This window comes from Molossus molossus, unplaced genomic scaffold (genome assembly GCF_014108415.1).
Source record: "Molossus molossus isolate mMolMol1 unplaced genomic scaffold, mMolMol1.p scaffold_m16_p_8, whole genome shotgun sequence".
Taxonomy (NCBI): Eukaryota; Metazoa; Chordata; class Mammalia; order Chiroptera; family Molossidae; genus Molossus; species Molossus molossus.
Window position 1 is genome coordinate 111,728,259 of NW_023425402.1, and position 19,776 is coordinate 111,748,034.

At 59.5% G+C, this 19,776-nt stretch overlaps 1 protein-coding gene across 2 annotated transcripts; it reads right to left on the reverse strand.

Moving 5' to 3' along the window:
* Positions 1-1,089: 1,089 nt before the first annotated feature.
* DACT2 (dishevelled binding antagonist of beta catenin 2) lies at positions 1,090-9,888 on the reverse strand. Of its 2 annotated transcripts, none has more exons than XM_036249378.1 (4): positions 9,652-9,888; positions 4,205-4,337; positions 3,439-3,702; positions 1,090-2,719 (listed from the first exon to the last, which is right to left on the reverse strand). In XM_036249378.1, exons 1-4 carry the CDS (start codon positions 9,886-9,888, stop codon positions 1,140-1,142), a joined length of 2,214 nt encoding a protein of 737 aa, XP_036105271.1. In that variant the 3' UTR covers positions 1,090-1,139. The 2 variants fall into 2 exon arrangements, with proteins under 2 accessions (XP_036105271.1, XP_036105272.1); XM_036249379.1 differs by lacking the exon at positions 9,652-9,888 and adding an exon at positions 4,430-4,467.
* Positions 9,889-19,776: the final 9,888 nt, after the last annotated feature.

Consider the following 19,776-nt stretch of genomic DNA (forward strand, 5'->3'; position numbering starts at 1 on the left):
AGCCCACCCAGACGCACGCGGGGGACACTCGAGTGTCAGCCAGCCCCGGACCCTCTGAAACGGCTGCGGGTTTGAGGGTCACAGCAAGCAGCCCCAGCCCTGGCTGCACTCTCAGAAACCTCAGCCTGCACAGGTCAGTTCTCAGTGCTAAAGCGTGAACGGCTTTTCCAAACGTCCGTCTCCTTCACTGACCCTGAGCCTGCGTGGACATCTGATGCCCGGCACGGCCGTGAATGCCTGTAATCTGTCTTTTGGCTGTTTTTCTCGATCTTCCTTCAAAAGTTCCTGGGGGCAGGATCGAGGGGTCCAGACCCCCGACCGAGGGCCCGGGAGCAACGCCCCCTTCTCTTCGGGCCTCCAGCCCCTCGGGGACGAGCTTTGGGTCCCTCACGACAAGCCGCTGGGCAGGCTCCTCCCTGAAAATCCTCTTTCCCCTGGAAAAGTGGTTGGACCTTTTCCTCGACAAATGAACACCCGCAAACATCAGTTTTTCAAAACGTGTTTATGCTCCATTGAAGTGTCATGAAGCCAGAGTCGGGGCTGTGCTCTCAGGAGCTGCGCCCACAGGAGGGAGGATGAGGTTCCCGAGCCCCTGCCCCGCGCCCAGCAGGGCGGCGGAGCCCGGTGGGCACAGGGAGACAGTGGCGTCGTCGGCGTGGTCATCCGTGTGAGGGCTCTCGGGCCACCGTGCCCTGAGGGCTGTTTGCAGGGACTGGGTGAGGACAGAGGTGACCACCCCCGATGACACAGGCCCCAGGAGTCTGACGGGGAGTCTCTGCAGGTCCGCAGGGCACTGGGGGGACCCCACATCTTGGGGTTCTCTGGGGATGTCTGCACAGAGTGGGGAAGGCGCCTGAGGCACAGGGACTCCAAGGCCTACCCAGGGCTCCTCTCCTTCCCCGTCCCTCCCGAGATGATGGCGACTTTTCCAGCCGCGGCCCCGGAGAACAAACTGGCGACCACCCAGGAGAACCCGTGTCCGCGCGTGAAACAGGCGAATAGGTGGGATTTTGTCCTCAGCCCTGGGAGGGCCCGAGGTGCCTGTCACCCCCACCCCCAGGTTCCTTGGGAGGATGGCTTCTCCTGGAACGTGGGCCAGTCACTGTGCCTGGCCTGGGGCCGAGCCAGTGCCCTGCAGCTCACACCAGGGTCATGACCTTCAGGGCGGCCGGCTGGAAGCGGCGGATCCTCTTCTTCAGGGCCCTGGAGGCTTTGACTCGGCACAGTCTGGGCGCCGGGGGCAGGGGCGGCCGGGAGCCGGCGGGCGCCCCAGGCCAGGCCGGGTGGCTCCCTGCGCCCTGGACACTGCCCTCCTTGTCACTGCCGCTGGACTCCCTGTCCCCGAAGCGGTTGGCGGTGTGGTCACTGGCCTCGTCCTCGCTGGTCTCAGCGATGGTGGAGTGGAACAGGGGGGCGCCCTCGGCCGAGTGCTCGGAGCCCCCTGACTCGCTTCTGGCCTGGGGGCCCAGGCAGGAAAGCCTGGCCCTGGCCCGGGGGCACGCAGGCCGCGGGGCACCCCCTCTCCGTGTTGCTGGCCTTGGGGGCCCCAGACCCGGGCCCTGGGCCCCAGCCAGGCGGCCCCGGGCTGAGATCTCCACAGAAGACTGCCACCGGCGCTGCCTCCTCCCCGCCTCCCCTGCGGGGGCTGCTTCCACGGGGAGCCAGGCCTGCGCAGGTGCCCCACGGCCTTCCCGGCGGGCCACCAGCAGGGGGACGAGGAAGGGCACGGGGTAGAGGCTGGACTCGGAGCAGGACCGACTGGGAGCCTCCCTGGCCTGCGGGGGCCTCCTCCTGAGTCCAGCGCCCCATGCAGGCGGCAGGTGGGGTGCTATGAGGGCGCCCCAGGGTGGCGGCTGCCTCCCCGACCTTAGGGCCTTGTCACTGGTCTCCCTCCTGGTCTTCACGGCCTTTGTCGCAGGACGGCCGACTTTCTGGCCCATTTGCAGTCCCACTGGGGCAGCCCCATTGGTGACCGAGGGGGGGTGGTCATGGGGCCCGGGGCCCGTCCTGGCCGGTGACCTGGCTTTGCCCTCCCAGCTGTCGGGAGTGGCCTGCTGAGCCTGGGACCCAAACACCTGCCATGGGGAGCCCAGAATGGTCCCCACACAGGCACGGCTACTGGAGGGTTTCTGTCCCTCCTCTGCAAGGCTGCTGAGGTGCGGGGGGCTCATAAGGGGTGCAGGTCCCCACTGCTCAAGGCTGTTCCCACCTGGGTCCCTCCTCTGAGCCCCACCTCCTGTGTGTGTTCTTCTTGTGGTGCAGGTCAGCCCCTCTGGGTGACTTTCAGCTTCCATTCTCTGGGGTGGGGACACTTCACATCCAGGGGGTCCCTGCTCCCCCATAATGCCTTTTGGGGGGTTTCTTTGGCTCCGCAGTCCAAGCAGCCTGTCTATATAGGCTCGGGGCGGGCCGGCCTCAGGGGTTGGTCCTCTCCAGATTGAGCCTGAGGGGCCAGGAAGGGACTCCGTACGGGGCGGTGGGGTGCGGTCGCTTGGTGGCGTCTCCTTGGTCAGGGCAAAGAGGGGGCTCTGCAGAGCCACGGCGTGCAGGGGGCTGGGGTACAGGTACACCTCCCTGCCCCCCCTGGACACCAGGTCACGCTGGTACTTGGGGTCCAGCGGGTGGGGCAGGAGGCCCGGCCCGTGGCGGAGAAGGGACGTGGTGTCTGGACTGGCTGTTGGCAGCCCCAGCTGAGCCGGCAGGACTCTTTCAAGAGCACCTGGGAACGAGAAAGTGAACAAATACAGACATAAGGGAAGAACCTGACAGTGTCGTCCAGCTGCACGGCTGCGCCCTCACGGCACAGGTCCCCATCCGGGTGGACCCCAGCGCGACCTGGCGCACAGCTCGGAGGCCCACGCACCAGCTTCCGTCACAGTGGCGGCTTAGGAGTAAATCCTGGACTCCAGATGTGTCCGCTCAGATCCGAGGGTCCAGAAAGACAGGCACGTGTGACCACGAGCTGCCTCGGGACAGGCCTTCCCTGAGGACCCGGGGACACTGTGGGGACATCGCCAAGGACAGTCCAAATGGTCGCACTGAACCGGGTCTCGTGTAGGAAATGAAACGCATCCAGGGCAGGTCCTTGTGGGCCGGGAGAGGAGCCCACGGGTGAGCCGGACTCCCCAGGCCCACTGTGTGCGCGTGTCCCCCACTGCCACGGACGCCAGGCGGGCCATGTGAGGGGTTTGGAAGGATGCTCCCGACAACGTTCTGCTGTTCGTTTTAAATAGGAAGACATGCTTTTTATTACAGCAGCCCTGCTGTCACGAGCACAGTGGGACTGGAGTCTGCAGGAAATGTGGGGCCGGGAGCCACACCACTCAGGGGCTCCTCGCTGCACCCAGGACCCCACCACTGGGATGGGCCGGGGGCCACGTCCACAGCTGTCCCCACTGCCTGGGGTGGGCCCGCCCACCCTTCCCGGCTCTCTGTTACCTGTGGACACCGGTCTGGGGCGGGACATGCTCTGTAGGGTCTGGCCTGCACCGTCCTCAGTAGCCTGGAGTCCCCACGTGGACAGGGGGGCCCCACACATGGTGGTTTCATCGGCTGACCAGGGCCGGCAGTCCCCTGCCCCGGTCCTGGCCATGGGGGTGGCGGGCAGCAAAGTGCCCAGGGAGGAGGACAGGTGGTCACTGCACATGGAGGTGCGGGAGGTGGACAGGGAGCAGGAGCCGCCATCACTCAGCTCGTAGAAGCCTAGACGGAGCAGACGGGGATGGTCAGTGCAGGTGTGTGGTGTGTGTCGTGTCTGTGAAGTATGTCTACATGCGTGTGTGCTGTGCATGTGTGTCTGAGTGCATGTACATGGGTATAAGTGTGTATATATCTGTATGGTGTATGTATGGGTTTAGGTGCCGTGTGTACATGGGTGTGTATGATGTGTGTATATGTGTGGTATGGGTGTATGTGTGCATGTGCACATACGAGGCATGTGTGCATGTATACAAGGGTATTCCTGTGTGTAGTGTATATGCATGTGTGCACACACGCGTATGCAGCACATGTGTGTACACAAACATGTTTGTGTGAGGATGCATGTGTGTGTGCATACAAGCGTGTATATGCATATGCCTGTGTCTGTGTGTGGTGTGTACATGTGTATGCATACATGTAATGTGTATATTGTTTAGGTGTGTGTGCATGCACTGATATGTTTGTATGTGTGCATGTGTATATATACATGTGTGTCTGTGTGTACCTGAACTGGGCCGGCTGTCGTTGTCCTGGCCCTCGGTGGATGTCCTGCGCACGCCCAGCTGCAGCTCACTGATCTGCTGGTCCAGTTGGTCCAAGTGGGTTTTCAGGCCGACATCCTGGCATCTTAACTGGCTCTAGACAGGGAAGAAGCAGACACCAGGCCTCCATGTGCCACACCTTTGTGCACACAGTTAAACCCTGCGGCCCCTGAGCGACAGCTCCTCACCATGAGCAGCAGTCCGGCCCTGTTCATGGGAACGAAGTCTGCTGATCCCTCCCGCTCCCAGGAGGTTTCCTCTCAACTGTAGACTTTTCATCAGCAATTTCCACTGGATACTTCTCATAGGACGTGGAGCAGTACGCCAGGAGGGCACTCAGGATCGGGCAGCACAGAACCTTCCCGCGGCAGGTGTGCACGCGGTATTTCCCCTCTGTCTCTATTTCTCTGCAAGGACGTTCCTCCCCGAGCTCCTGCAGAACAGGGCCAGTGCTCAGCACCCGTGTTCAGTGCTTGTCACAATGCAGGCCCTGGTCCCTGGCACCTGGGCGCTGACCGACTTCAAGGCAATGGAAAGTCTCCAGGGGAGGAAAAGGGCCCCTTTCTGCAGAGTCTCACCCCCATATTGGACTGTCACAGGTCTGTAGGCTCTTGTGGGGGAGGAGGGGACTCTGCCAGACAGGATGGTGCTGGCTCTGCCACAAACACGCAGCCCGAGACCTGCCCGAGGACCCCGGGTTCCGCGGTGCCCAGCTCAGCTCTGCCGCAAACACGCAGCCTGAGACCTGCCCGAGGACCCCGGGTTCCACGGTGCCCAGCTCAGCTCTGCCGCAAACATGCAGCCCGAGACCTGCTTGAGGACCCCAGTTTCCGCGGTGCCCAGCTCAGCTCTGCCGCAAACATGCAGCCCGAGACCTGCCCGAGGACCCCAGGTTCCGCGGTGCACAGCTCAGCTCTGTCCTGGAGGCTCTGTGTCTCCAGGCCTCACTTCTCAGCTGTGCACTGGGTGGGTCTTTGTGGGCATTAACCACACACTGTGTGTATCACATAATATGCATATAGTACACATGTGAATGTTATGGAATATACATATAGTACACATGTGTGCATTACACATACAGTGCATTATATAACATAGTACACATGTGTGCATATTATACAATATACATGCAGTACATGGGTGCATATTATACATATAGTACATTATATAATATACACATAGTGCCTATATGTGTATTATATAACATACACACAGTACACAGGTGCGCATATTATGCATCATATAATGTCCATGCAATACACACACATGTATATAGTATATGATATACATGCAACACATGTGTTTATATTATAGAATGCTTGTGGTATATATCGTATAACATGTAATACTTGCCTCTGATTAGTGCTCACAGTCCATTCACGTGCACACACAGCTGTGTACACTGTATAATACACATACAATACATACATGAGTATGATGCATACATAGAATGCGCACTGTGTATATACTGTATAACACACGACACATGCATGCGGTTAGGCTTGCCACACACTCACACGTACACACGACCGGCTAGTGCATGCGAACCGCTCGCGCTGGGTGTGCTAACCGCTGACTTCCTCCTTTCAACTGCAAAACCTCACCTGCCTTCAAGGTCCGCTGCATGCATTTCTTGTTGTGATTAACAATTAAGTTTAAGGAAAATAATTAACGAATGTAATTATGTGGTTGGTCCTGTTTAAGAAAATGATTAATTGTATTTCAAATTTTTATATAGGAAATCCCCTGAGCCCCAAATTACAGGACTCAGGAAAATTACTTCAGTAATTTCATGACCGTGAGAACTCGGGCCAGAGAGGCAGGTGGCAGCCATTTCGGAGGACGAGGGGGCGTCGTGTCTGACGAGCCCCGAGGGAGGCCCGGGCAGCCCAGGGCCCACACACAGCCCGAGAGATGGCGCCCAGGCCCAAGTTCCTCAGCGCCACCTCCCTGTTTGACAGCGAGTCTGGAAGCCCTAACGTGATCTGCGGACATAACGTGGCCAACGCCACCCCTGAGCTCGGGCAGAGACCCTCTGCTCCGGAACCGCAGGACTGGCCAAGTCCTGCTTCTCGCCTGGAACGTGCTGCCTGGGAGGCCTTCCCAGGCGCGGGCCGAGCCGGAGCCGGCGGCGTGGGGACAAGGCTGCCGCTGGCGACCGTCCTGGGAGTCCCTTGGACTCTCACTGAGGGCCAGCGTGGCTCGACCACAAATGTCACAGAGCAGGAGCCTGGTACCGAGGGCCCACTCAGGCCCGGAGTTGGCCACACCTCAGTCTGAGACAAGGCAGTGACCTGTCCTCGAGGGAGAGCCTCCCGGGACCCCTGCTGGCTTCCCTTCTCCCTCCCTCTCCAATCCCCCTCCAAACAGGGGTCGCTCTGGGCTCGTGCTGGGACCCGCCCTGATGGATGTACACCAGCCAGGCCTTCGGGCAGTCTCTGACGGACGTGCAGAGGTCACGCACAGCGCTCGGGTCCCCGCAGGACCCGTCGGCCACACAGGGCTTCACGCTGTGGTTTCCACTGTCCTCATCAACCCTTCCCGTCCTCACTCGGGGTTTCAATGTCTCTGCTTTCCACTGTCACCTAGATGTCTGACTTGGTGAGAATAATAGTGACCGGGACAGAGCGTCACCCTCACAGGGCCAGCCAGAGGCCGCTGAGCCCAGGTGACTGTCAGAGACACTGGTTCCCTCCAGGGCAGAGAGCAAGCTGGGGGCCAGGTCCCCTCCCCACACCGCAGGCTCACAGCCGCAGCGCCCGGATGACAGAGGGCACAGCCGCAGCTCCGCAGGGTGCGGGATCACCGGGCACAGTGCAGGTTCCCGGGCTCCCTGCCATGCCCACCGACTGGGACTCTAGGGCCTGGAACCTGCGTTTTCACAAGCTGCCCAGGGACCACAAACCACAAGTCAGAAAAGGCCTGTCCGGGGACTGTGGGTGAAGAGACACCTGGGCTCCCCGTCCTGAAAGGGCCACGTCACGCCAGATGAGAACGGCGCCTTCCACGGGCTGCGTGCCAGCCTCCCCCGACCCGTAGGGCAGATTCCCCGGACAAAAGTGGGAAATGCCCCAATGTTCAGGATCACTCTGGATCGGAGATGGCGTCTAAGACACCGCATTTCTTCCCTTGAAAGCTGAGAGCGTGAAGGGCAACACTTCACGCCTGAAGCCCGGGCTCTGGGCAGGTGCCCTGCGGTGGGCCAACCTCCTCCCTCACTTGGCTGGGGTCACAGGTTAGCCTCAGGGAGACAGAAGCCCTCAGGGTCCTGCGGCCGCCTCGCTGGGGACCTTGAGCCAGCTCCTTCCCCCAGGGCTCAGGAAGCCAGCACTCAGTCCACGGAAAATCCAGGTGTGGTGTTTACACTGTAGCTGGTGTGACCGCCCGTGACACTCCGAGGACAAGTCACAACCAGCAAAGTCAACCACCGGGAAATTCTTCGGCGTGAGATCTCACCGCCGGGCCCATGTCTCCACCTCCCACCTCAGGGCAGCGCCTCCTGGTGGGAGATGGAGCCTCCAGCCACCTGGGCATCCAAGTCTTTCCACATCAGGAAAGGGGATGGCAGCCCCCAGGGCCGGGGCTGACCAACCTCCCTGAAGACAGAGCAGGCTAGCTCAGGGCTGCCCAGACAGCAGGGACGGCTGGGGTCAGAGGTCTGGGGCTTCATTCGCTGGGAGGTGGACCACAGGGAGGCGATGAACACGGAAATCACCTCTCGTTACAGCACCCAGTGGCTCACCGTCCATGCACACCGGGGACGGCCTGCCGGGCACTGCTGGGATTTGGGATGCGGTCATCTGGTAAGTGTGACTATGAGGGCAGCTGCTCTCAGGCCCAGGAGACGGATGCTGTGGTCAGATACACTGGGCCTGCTTCACACCTGAATGCGACCCTGGCCAGGTGGGCGGGGGAGGGGTACTGGGTTCTGAGGTGTGGCCGGCGGGGGCAGGAGGACCGGCTCTGACTGTACCCTGCATCACTGAGCTGGGGACACTCCTGATTTTTTCCCTTGAGGAAAACAGAGGTGTTAAGTGCAGAGCTGACGTCTCACACATTCAATTCTTCTCTTTTGATCACATAATCCGCTCCGAGAACCAAGTTTCAAGACAAAGTCTGCGTGTTCCTTCTGGTCCCCACATTAAAAAAAATTTAAACAAAAGAACCTGTTTGATCTTCTCTTCCCAAAGGCTACTAGTAATTAGAGGCTGCGCACGCCAAGGTCTGATCTGTTACTGAGCCAAGTTAATCATCAACCCGTTCCTACCCCTTGGACAGAACAATCAGGGCCGTGCCCGCAGCCCCTTCCACGGCCCCTTCCGCCTGCGCTCCCGGCGCCCACCTCCGTGGGCTACTGTGCGCGCTGAGCTCACACCGGGGAAGTCGTGTCCGGGAGCAAACAGCCGAGCACCCTGCCACAGCGGCTACACTGGGGGCAGGACAGGTGTGGGCTCCGCTCAGTGAACCCCACCCCCCCCCAGCAGCCGCTGAAGCACAGAGCCTGAGGTCTCAGGGAGGGACCACCACCGGCCCTGGAGGCCAGGCCAAGGCCTTTCCGCTCCTCCAATCCAGGGCAGTTCACACCTCAGTCATGAGCTAAGCCAAGAGCACGCAGGTAGCTTCCTGGGGCTACTCTGTAAAGACAGCAACGTTTAAACAGGGCGGGATTGAATTTCTAATAAAAAACCCACTTTGAGCAACAGAGTTAAGTCCATTATAGAAACCTTTCCTATGGAGCCTTGCCGCCTGTCCTTGACCAACGCTGCGCCGCCGACCACCCTGAGCTGTTCCCGGTACCCGGGATGAGGCCAGACAGCGGCCAGCAGAGGACCACCCAGCGGCTTCCAGCCACAGAGGGGACCCGCCTTGGGGAGGGCTCTCTGGAGAGGACGCTGGGCACGAAGGTGGAGGCTCCAGGGTCTGGGACAACTCGGGTGAACACACCTCTTTCTGCAGGTCAGGGGCCTCCCCAGACCGAGCTGTCCCCGATCTTTGTTACAATGACACGACCTCACTCAACCTCAGCACATTCGGGGGACCTTGGGGTGCGCTCCGCAGCCTGCACTGCTGTCCCGGAACCTGCAGCAGGGAGAGGCCGGTACCGAGCCTGACCCCAGGCAGCCCCGCAGCCCCACCGCAGACACCGATCCAGTGCATTCTCATTCGGAGAGCTTGGGATCAAACCCAGGGGAATGCGTCCCCGTCTGGCCGCCAGGAAGGAGCAGAGCCCGTGCGGGCTCAGCGCGGTACGTCCCGGCTTCTTTCAGGATCGGAGGGTCCCCCTGCAACTCGGGACTCCGCGTCCCACTTATTTGGAACCCAAACCCCAAAGGACGTCCCTCGGTCAGCGGGACGGCCGCCTGCACCCGGACGGGCCCCGCGGCCCCAAGATCCTGCGCGCGCTCCTTACCAGTTGCTCCTGCAGCGCCGCCAGCGCCGCCTCCAGCCGCAGCTCGTGGGCGCGGGGCCCGCGGGGGGCGGCGGGCGCGGGTGGGGGCTGCATGGCCAGAGCGCCCCGCACGCGCGCCTGCTGCCTGGCGCGCAGCCCTTGCAGCTCCTGCAGCCCCGCGAAGGCCGCGAGCAGCCGGGCGCCCACCCTGCGGCGGTCCCAGCCCGCGGGCCCCGGCGGGCCGCCAGGCGCCCACATCCCGCGCTCCCGCCTCCCGGAGCTCCCTGGCCTCCCCGGCGGCGCCCGGGCAGTGCGCGCAGCCTCTGGCGCCGCCTCTCCCCGCCCCCGGCCCGCAGGTCGCCAAGGTGGGGTGGGACCTATCGGTGGCCGCGGAGGGCGGTGTTTGCACACGCCCTGAGGTCACTGCGCCGCCCCGGCCCGCCCGTCGTCTGAGCCCCGCGCCCTTGCGCCCTCGGACCCTGAGTTGCTGCTTTCTGGGACCCTCAGAGGAGGCTGAAGGGGAAGGAGGAGCTGGCGGGGAGACTGGGAAGGGAGGAAAGTGGAGCAAACATGGTGAAAGCTTTAACTTTAAAAAAAAAGATACATTCTTGCCACAGTATCCCATTGTAAGAACTGTTACCATTAAAAACGAGTATCAATTTTCAAACATTTTACCCATCTGTTCTTTGGAAACTTCAGATTAGTCTTTTGAAAAATAATAGCTTTATTGAGATAGAATTGGCACCCCTGATTTCTTTATTAAAGTGTGCGATTCAGTGGTGTGCAGTGTACTCACAAGGTCGTGGGACTGTCACCACAGTCTTAGGACATCACAGAGCAGCCCTGTGCCCATCGGCAGGCACCCCATTCCCTGGCTGCGCCCTCTCCACAGAACTTCGCTCCGGGCGTTGTGTACACACATCATACAGCAGGTGGTCTTTGTGACTGGCTCCTTCCATTGAGCATGTTTCTCTTTCTCAGGTTCACCCATGTTGTAGGATGTATCAGTGTTTCATTCTCTTTTTTTTAAATCCCCACCTGACAATATTTTTTTTATTGATTTTTTTAGCTAGAGTGGGAAGGAGGGAGGGAGGGAGAAAGAGAGAGATTGGTTGCTCCTGTAGGACCCTGACCGGGACCTGGGATGGAAACTGCAATCGAGGTCCGTGCCCTTGACCGGGAATCAAACCTGAGACTCTTTGGTCCGCAGGCCGATGCTCTAACTGCTGAGCCAAAGCAGCCAGGGCTTCCTTCTTTTAGTGTGTGTGGCCGACAATAGTCCCTGCTGTGAAGAGCCCACGTCCTTGACCCGTTCATTCTCGGCCAGACACTCAGGTTGTCCCGCTTACTGGCAGCTATGAGGAAAGCCACTCAGACGTCCGTGCAGTCGTTCCCGAGTGGACACGTTTTCATTTCTCTTGGGTCTCCACCTGAGAGTGGAGACCACTTGCTGGGCCTTAGGCCACTCTGTCTGATCTTGAAGAACTGCCAGACCACTCTCCAAAGTGGCCACCCCCAGACTCGATATGAAGTCCCACTCTCCCCACATCCGGGCTGACATTTGTCCTTTGGGTCCTAGGCAGCCCGGCAGGTGTGAGGTGGTGTCTCACGGTGATTTTGATAGGCATTTCCCCTGTGGTCAGTACTCTGACTGTTGTCCTTATAGGAGGACACCCGGACACAGACGTGCGGAGGGACGGCCATGTGAGGACAGGAAGATGGCAGCGGTCCACTACGCCCTCGCATAGACCCGCTGCGGAGACCTCCTGGACACAGCAGCTCGGTCAGCACGGAGTCAGCCTTGCCATTCCCCTGCTCCGAGCCCTGCCGTGGCTCCCAGCCCCACTCGGACGAAGGCCAAGTATGCTAAGGTGGCCCGTGAAGCCCTGTGGCCTCCGACCCCTCCTCCATCTGGCCACGGCCAGCGCCCTCCTCTCTGACTCCTGGCCCTTCCTCAGCTCACCTGACTCGAGGCCCACTCCTGCCCGTCTCCTGCAGCCTCTCACAGACCCAGGGCCTTCGCCTGTGCGCCCTGCACTGGGAAGCTCTCGTCTAGCCTGCGTGGGCACGCTCCCGCCCCATCTCCAGCCTGTGCGCCCTGCACCGGGAAGCTCTCGTCTAGCCTGCGTGGGCACGCTCCCGCCCCATCTCCATCCTTTGGTCCGGTCTCACCTCTTCCCTGTTTTGACTCTGCGGTGCTCTGGGCCTCTCTTTACTCTTCAAACACTTTCTCACAGCAGATGATCTTCTAGTGTCCTCTGTCGTTTGCTTTTCTGTTATGACCATCCTTCCTCGTTGTCTCCCGCACTGGAATGTCCTGTTGGGTGGGGAGAAGGTGCCAGCAGGGGTGTGTGACACACGATTCCAAACCATCCAACTACCTGCTAAGAGAGGGTGGCAGTCCTCCCTCCAGGCGGTGATGTGTCCATGGGCGGGCAAGCGGGGACGGCGTTCTGAGAGGAGCCGACAGGCGGCTCTGCAAAGGGGACCTCGGCACACACTGGGCTGCCGGGGGCTGCCGCCGTCTGCGGCTCCGCTGCTGCTCCGTGGGGTTTCCCGAGAAGGAGCCTTCGTCGGGTTGGACTTCACATGTCTCTTCGTGCTGTGACCTGCGTTAGGAGGTTCTGCAGCTTGCTTTTCGGTGTAGATGCTGGTGAGCCAGTCCGTCTGTGTCCCCATGGAGCGGCGAAAACACAGCCCTGGTCACGTGAGCTTCAGAGACGCTTTCCCCAAGACGGGGCTCCGCTGGGCCGACACCCGCAGCTGGACAGTCACGGCGACTGGGCTGCAGCGATAACACGCCTGACAGTTCCGTGTAGGATTTTGCCTACGGCCGCCACAAACCTCACAACACGGCACCATTCTTTCAGGCTCGGGCACTTTGACTTGATTTGCAAAGTCGTAATGAATTTTGACAATGTTAAAGTCACGTGTCACGTGGCCAAATAATTGCACATGTGGACTGTCCGTGGCCCTGCTCATTCTGAGGGAAGCCACAGCTCCCTTCCTTCCCCTGTGGTCAGTCATGTATAAGGTCCTCTCAGCGATATTTTAATACGAACTCCGTTCCTGATGGTCACCTGGGCGTATGTCACCTGCTCCCCAGAACCATAGGGACGACAAGTGGTCTGTGAAAAAACAAGGTCTGTGTCCTTGTGCTGGTACATAGGAGTGTGGCATGGACGGCAAACTATAACTATTTGTGTGTGTGTGCACATGTGTATGTGGGTGTGAGGGTTCCCCTGTGAAGGGACCAGGGTACACAGGGATCTCTAATCAGTTTGTGAAGCATAGTCATTCTCGTTCCGGGGCTAAACTCGTAAACCTACGGGCTTTTGTAAGGATGCGCTGTGCCTTTCGCCACTCCTTGGGGGCTAGTTTTGTCTTTGCTGTGGAGACAGATGGCTCAGTTACCAACCCTGATGTGAGCCGTGTTCTCCCAGGACTCAGGCTGGTCATCACTCCTAACTCTCTGCAGATGGGGCCTCGCCCACCTGGCTCTCTTGTGCCGCAAATCCCCGATCTCTTCCTGTGTGCCCCCTGCTCCATGTCCCTGCTTCCAGCGGGAACGGGGACCCATGTGTGCCCTCCTCCCACGCTGGCGCGACCTCAAGGGCACTCTCCTCCCAGCCAGGTCCCATCCGGGGTCGGCGGCAGCCCCCCAGCTGTAGGGCTCAGCTGCTTTCTCCGTGACATCTGAGCCTCCTGTGACATCTGAGCCTCCTGTGACCTCTTCTCTCTTTCCAGCCCACGTGCACACGGCTGGCACACATCAGGTCAGAGTCTGTGCCATCCTGGGTGCACTTCCTGTCACACACCTGCTGGGCGTGTCCGTGGGCAGGGACACGTCTGCTCACCACTGTGTGCATCTCTGGATAAATACAGAGAAGGGCTGCTTTTTTTTGTTGGAAATGACACCCCCCGGGAAGTCTGTGCCACGTATGGACATGGCCATGTTCACACAGTCTTGCTACATCAAATATTTTGTTTAAACATTCCGTTAATTAAAAAAGTATAACTTCATGCAATCAACTAATGTAAATATTAAAGAATCAACGAGCTGTTCCTTGACAGCGAGGACTTAGCGGAAATTCTATTCCACACGTAGTCTCCTGCCTGGGAGGCTCTTTCCCTCTCACGTGTGCCTCTGTCCGCCCGGCACACCATGGGGACGCCGGGCTCCGGTGACGGACTCCGACCGGTGTTACCCACACCCAGGTGTGTCTGACTTCAGAGCCAACACGGGAGGAGACAGGTGTGCAGTTAGAGAGAAGGGGCTCGGAGTCACCTCCCAGCTGGAACCCGCAGACCAAATCCATCTTCTCCAAGAAACGGTGGGTAGGAATTTTGTGCAACATCGTGGACACCCCCAGATTCTCTGCAGGGAAAACCTTTCCATACAGGCTCATGCCCACCTCTGCCGTAGGTGGGGCCTCGTCTGTGTGGTTCCTGGGCACCTGGAGGGATCCAGACAGGACATCCATTGGGCTGCGTTCTGCTGACGTCTTCAGGGTGAGGCTCAAACTCATCCGTGGAGACGTCTCCCACCTGCTCCCCAGAGCCTCAGCCTCACTGCCTGCTGGGTGGGCCTGCACCCCTCAGCTGCGGGGTCCTGGCTTCAGACCCTCCCCGAGGCCCCTGGATGTGTACTCCTGTTCATCCTCCAAGACCCGCTGCCTCTCTCCCTGGGGGGCTCCCTCTGTCCTGTCATCAGCGCCTGTGCGTCCCTCTAGGCTTGCTCTGGTCGCGTCACTACACTTCCTCTCTCCCCGTGGTCACCGCTTCGTCACCAGTATCTTGGATATTTTGTTTCACGGGGAGCAGGGACCTGGGGGTGGGGTCTTGTCTCATCGCTGCACACTTACACCCTCATTAAAAGCTCCTTCCCACATCCTCCATCTGAACACGACCCGGCCACTGAGGTGTGCTCTCTGCTCCCATCCCCAACGTCCGGTTCGTTCCTTCGCGTGTTTATTACGTGTCGTGTTGGGTGCGCTCCCCACAGGCCACACTCAGACCAGGAGCTCAGGCCGGATGCAAAGGGGCAGGAGGTCACATCCACATTCCAGATGACGATAACGTAGTCACCGTGGGAACGTTTTGTCAACAGTACATCTTCATGGGACAGTGAGTGTGAGCCCGTCCCGGTGACCTCCTGGGAAGACGCGGGGACCTGAACTCCCTCCGGTTGGCGGCTCACGAAATCTCGCTCTTCTCACGGAAATCTTGCCTTTGCGTTGGTCGCAATGCCAGGTGCAGAGCTCCGGACCGCACTCCCGGGGAACGTGGTTCCCACCGGGCGCCCTGGCAGCGAGGGGCCCCGACATGACGAGCGTCCGCTGTGCCGCTGGTCCGGGTGGAGCAGACCCAGGCTCCTGCCCCTCGGCTCTGTGATGCCCTGTGCACGGAAGGGACCCCGACAACATGATGTCTCTCACGGCCACACGGAAATCCCACCACCGCGAAGGACACAGAACCGATCTGCCCTCAGGGGCCCAAGATAAGAACGACCAGCAGTAAAAGTCGAGCTGGATCTGCAGGTGCTTGATTTCCTAACTTCCCACCTTCTCCCACATTCTGTTAGTTAAAATAACATCCAGGGCAGGGGCTGTGGAGAACATGGGACCAGGAACGGGAGACGGGGCAGGACAGAGGTGGCCTGGAGCGGGGAGGATGCTGAGGTGATTATGTCTGTGACCCACCTGTCGTTGGCAGGTGCTCCTGATCCATCTTCACCAGCCAGCGGGCCCCACTCTCCTCTCCACTCCGGCTGTGAGTTAGGGAAACACCTGGGGGCCTTCTGCTAAATGACCACTGTGTGCCGGGCCCTCCCCTCCTCAGACTCCGGGCCTCTGCGTCGGTTGTGTCTGACACTCTCCAGGTGACGGGATGTTCAGGGCCTGGGGCGCCCCTGCCGGGCCACACCTCTGGGGGCAGGTCGTTGCCAAGGTGAGATGCCGCAGGTCAGCACGTACCCCTCCCGCCCTCTTCCAGTTCCAACCTGCGGGTCGGCTCCTGCTCAGTGAACCCTGGGACCTCGGCGAGGGAAGGGACCCATATCCCCCCACAGCAGGTGTGACTTCCGTGACCTCCGTGTCACCAACAGGCTTCTGAGCACTGATGCTGGGAGGTGTGGTGTGGCTTCCTAGCCTGGCTCCCCTGGTGGGGGCTAAACTGCCAACGTATTCATTAGCTTTGGTCCTGAAGCGCCGTGTGAGCACCAGAGGCTCCCGCGAGGGGAGTGTCCTTCTGCAATCAATCAAACACCGATCGACTGCTAGTCACAGGGCGTGTCACAGGGCGTGTCCCACGTTGCGGCTCAAGTTCACTGCAAAGCTGCTGCCCCAGCACCAGGCTCCCGGCTGAGTGACAGGCGCAGCGGACACGCCCTGATGTCGGCAGTGCTGACCGGGACCCGAACTCTGGGCCGCCACGCGAACCCCCGGGGCGAAATGGTACTTTGGGTCCGAGGCCACCCCGGTTCCAAGGATTAGGACAAATGGTGGTAGTCTGCTTTCTCTGAGTTCAAGAGTATAAAGAAATTATTTTCAGATTCACAAAGGATCGAGTCGGCCACACGTGTTGTGAGTCAGCCGAGTCAGCCACAGGCATCGTACGTACAGGTTTCACGGGGCAGGCTCAGGGTGACACTTCCTACCGTGGGAGGTTGGGCCCTCAGCACCTCTGTTTCTGTGTCTGTGACCGGGTCCCACACAGGTGCCCCTCGTGGAGTGGGGGAAAGAATCAATCCCAGGACGAGGCCAGACTGCGCACCCTCAGAACCGTCACTATTCCTGCGTCACTAACGGTGGGGCTCTCGCAGCCTCTGAGGGGTCACAGCCTGAGGGCCAGCGACGCCGGCTCTCCAGGTGCTCGCTCTACGCTGGTCCCCGAGCGCACTCCTGAGGGCTTGTCTCCATCAGTACAGACACAGGCAAGAACCTGTGATGGGGCTGTCGGGTGGGTGCGGAATGGTCACCAAGCTACCAAAATCCAAACGGGGTTTTCGGGAGAGGGAGCTCGGGTTGCCATCCAGAGCCCAGCCTGGAATGAGAAGGGAAAGAGGGGCATCGGGGCATCGGGAAGAAGCCCAATGGTGCTGGTGATGGGAGCAGGTGACACTGAGGCGAGTCATTGAGAAAACCGTGGGACGGGCTCCTCAGGCAGTGGAAAGTCCCACAGGCGTCCCTCAGGGCTGATGTCACCGTCATCCTCGGGAGGTGTGGCTGTGAGCTGTGTGTCTGGATTTTAAACGTGCTCGTCACTGGAATTTAATTTCTAAAAGTAGGAAAAACAATGAGCAGTTGGAGCGCTGACTGCAACGAGCACTTTTACTCACATAAGAACGGTGATGAGTCGATGAGTCAAGGCCAGAATTCTCTAAGCATGAGCACTGGCCACGTCCCTGTCCTGGGCCACCTTCTCTGTCTAAGCATGAGCACTGGCCATGTCTCTGTCCTGGGCCACCTTCTCTGTGTGGCTGTCTGCAGGGTCCGGGACTTCAGAAGCCCTGTCGACTCTCACAGTCTCAGAGCAGGGAGAAGATCCACACAGCCGAGGTGCCTATGGGAAGGGCTGCTGTATGCACGAAGCAGTGTGTGTGTGCACATGGAGCAGTGTGTGCGCGTGCACGGAACAGTGTGTGTGTGTGTGTGTGCACAGAGCAGTGTGTGCATCTGCATGGAGCAGTATGTGCATGTGCACAGAGCTGTGTGTGTGTGCACAGAGCAGTGTGTGTGCATGCATGGAGCAGTGTGTGTGCGTGCACGGAGCAGTGTGTGCATGGAGCAGTATGTGCGTGTGCACAGAACTGTGTGTGTGTGCGCACGGAGCTGTGTGTGTGTGTGCAAGGAGCAGTGTGTGCATGTGCATGGAGCAGTGTGTGCGTGCACGGAACAGTGTGTGTGTGTGCACGGAACAGTGTGTGTGTGCATGGAGCAGTATGTGTGTGTGCATGGAGCTCTGTGTGTGTGTGCATGAAGCAGTATGTGTGTGTGCATGGAGCAGTGTATGTATGCTTGACAGTGTGCGTGCGTGCACAGAGTAGTGTGCGTGCACGGAGCAGTGTGTGTACGTGTGCATGGAGCAGTGTGTACGTGTGCATGGAGCTGTGTCTGCGTGTGCACGGAACTGTGTCTGCGTGCACGAAGCTGTGTGTGTGCATGTGCACAGAGCTGTGTGTGTGTGCGCACAGAGCTGTGTGTATGTGTACACGGAGCAGTGTGTGCGTGTATGGAGCAGTGTGTGTGTGTGCACGGAACAGTGTGTGTGTGTGTGTGTGTGTGTGCACAGAGCAGTGTGTGCATCTGCATGGAGCAGTATGTGCATGTGCACAGAGCTGTGTGTGTGTGCAGGGAGCAGTGTGTGTGTGTGTGCATGCCCGTGCATGCAAAGCAGTGTGCGTGTGCACGGAACAGCGTGTGCATGGAGCAGTATGTGCGTGTGCACAGAACTGTGTGTGTGTGCACAAAGCTGTGTGTGTGTGTGCAGGGAGCAGTGTGTGTGTGTGTGCATGCACGGAGCAGTGTGTGCACATGCACGGAGCAGTGTGTGCATGCACGGAACAGTGTGTGTGTGCACGGAGCAGTATGTGCGTGTGCATGGAGCTCTGTGTGTGTGCGCACGAAGCAGTGTGTGTGTGTGCACGGAGCAGTGTGTGTATGCGTGACAGTGTGCATGCGTGCGCGGAGTAGTGTGCGTGCATGGAGCAGTGTGTGTACGTGTGCATGGAGCAGTGTGTGCGTGTGCATGGAGCTGTGTCTGCGTGTGCACGGAACTGTGTCTGCGTGCACGAAGCTGTGTGTGTGCATGTGCACAGAGCTGTGTGTGTGTGCACAGAGCTGTGTGTATGTGTACACGGAGCAGTGTGTGCGTGTATGGAGCAGTGTGTATGTGTGCACGGAACAGTGTGTGTGTGTGTGTGTGTGTGTGTGCACAGAGCAGTGTGTGTGCATGCATGGAGCAGTGTGTGTGCGTGCACGGAGCAGTGTGTGTGTGCACAAAGCAGTGTGCGTGTGCACGGAACAGCGTGTGCATGGAGCAGTATGTGCGTGTGCACAGAACTGTGTGTGTGTGCACGAAGCTGTGTGTGTGTACAGGGAGCAGTGTGTGTTTGTGTGCATGCCCGTGCATGCAGAGCAGTGTGCGTGTGCACAGAACAGCGTGTGCATGGAGCAGTATGTGCATGTGCACAGAGCTGTGTGTGTGTGCACAGAGCTGTGTGTATGTGTACATGGAGCTGTGTGCGTGTGCACGGAGCTGTGTGTGTGCGTGCACAGAGCTGTGTGTGCGCGTGCACAGAGCAGTGTGTGTGTGCACAGAGCTGACTCTTTGTGCACGGAGCTGTGTGTGCATGTGCATGGAGCTGTGTGTGTGTGTACAGGGAGCTGTGTGTGTGTGCACGGAGCAGTGTGTGCATGTGCACGGAGCTGTGTCTGTGTGCACAGAGCAGTGTGTGTGTGCATGTGCACGGAGCTGTGTCTGTGTGCATGGAGCTGTGTGTGTGCATGTGCATGGAGCTGTGTCTGTGTGCATGGAGCTGTGTGTGTGCATGTGCACGGAGCTGTGTGTGTGTGTACATGGAGCTGTGTGTGCGTGTATGGAGCAGTGTGTGTGCGTGTGCATGGAGCAGTGTGTGTGCATGCACGGAGCAGTGTGTGTGTGTGCACGGAGCAGTGTGTGTGTGCGCAGGGAGCTCTGTGTGTGTGCACGGAGCAATGTGTGTGTGCATGCATGGAGCAGTGTGTGTGTGTGTGCGTAGAGCAGTGTGTGTGTGCAGCCCTGTCCTCGCAGGATGAACCATAAGCCCAGCTCCTCCCAGCCCCTCTGCCCAGCCCCGAAGGAGGTGTAGGAACAGCCTTCCGGGCAGGGGCATCAGGTGTGGGAACAGGGGTGTGAGAGGCAGCTCCCGGGACTGAGGAAAGAGCCTGGGTGTGGCTCGTGCTCAGGGCCCAGGTGCGGTGCCCAGTGAGTGTTGTAGGCATGCAGGGCGTGGAGGCGGCGAGGTGGAGCACTGAGTGAGGGAGCACTGTCTGTTGTACTGCTTGTCGGCCGGGCCAAGAAGCCACGAAGAAGGGAAGAGGAGGTGAGGTGAGGACAGGGGTGCAAGCCTGCCAAGGTGATGACGTCCCCGCTGGGGTGCCCGAG

What these genes read in the sequence shown, in the direction of transcription:
- DACT2 (XM_036249378.1), bottom strand. Translation starts at nt 9,888, where the DNA reads ATGTGGGCGCCTGGCGGCCCGCCGGGGCCCGCGGGCTGGGACCGCCGC. An exon ending in CGGCGCTGCAGGAGCAACTG is followed by an intron (nt 4,338 to 9,651) that starts GTAAGGAGCGCG and finishes TTCCCTGTCTAG; the next exon opens with AGCCAGTTAAGATGCCAGGA. An exon ending in CGACAGCCGGCCCAGTTCAG is followed by an intron (nt 3,703 to 4,204) that starts GTACACACAGAC and finishes TGCTCCGTCTAG; the next exon opens with GCTTCTACGAGCTGAGTGAT.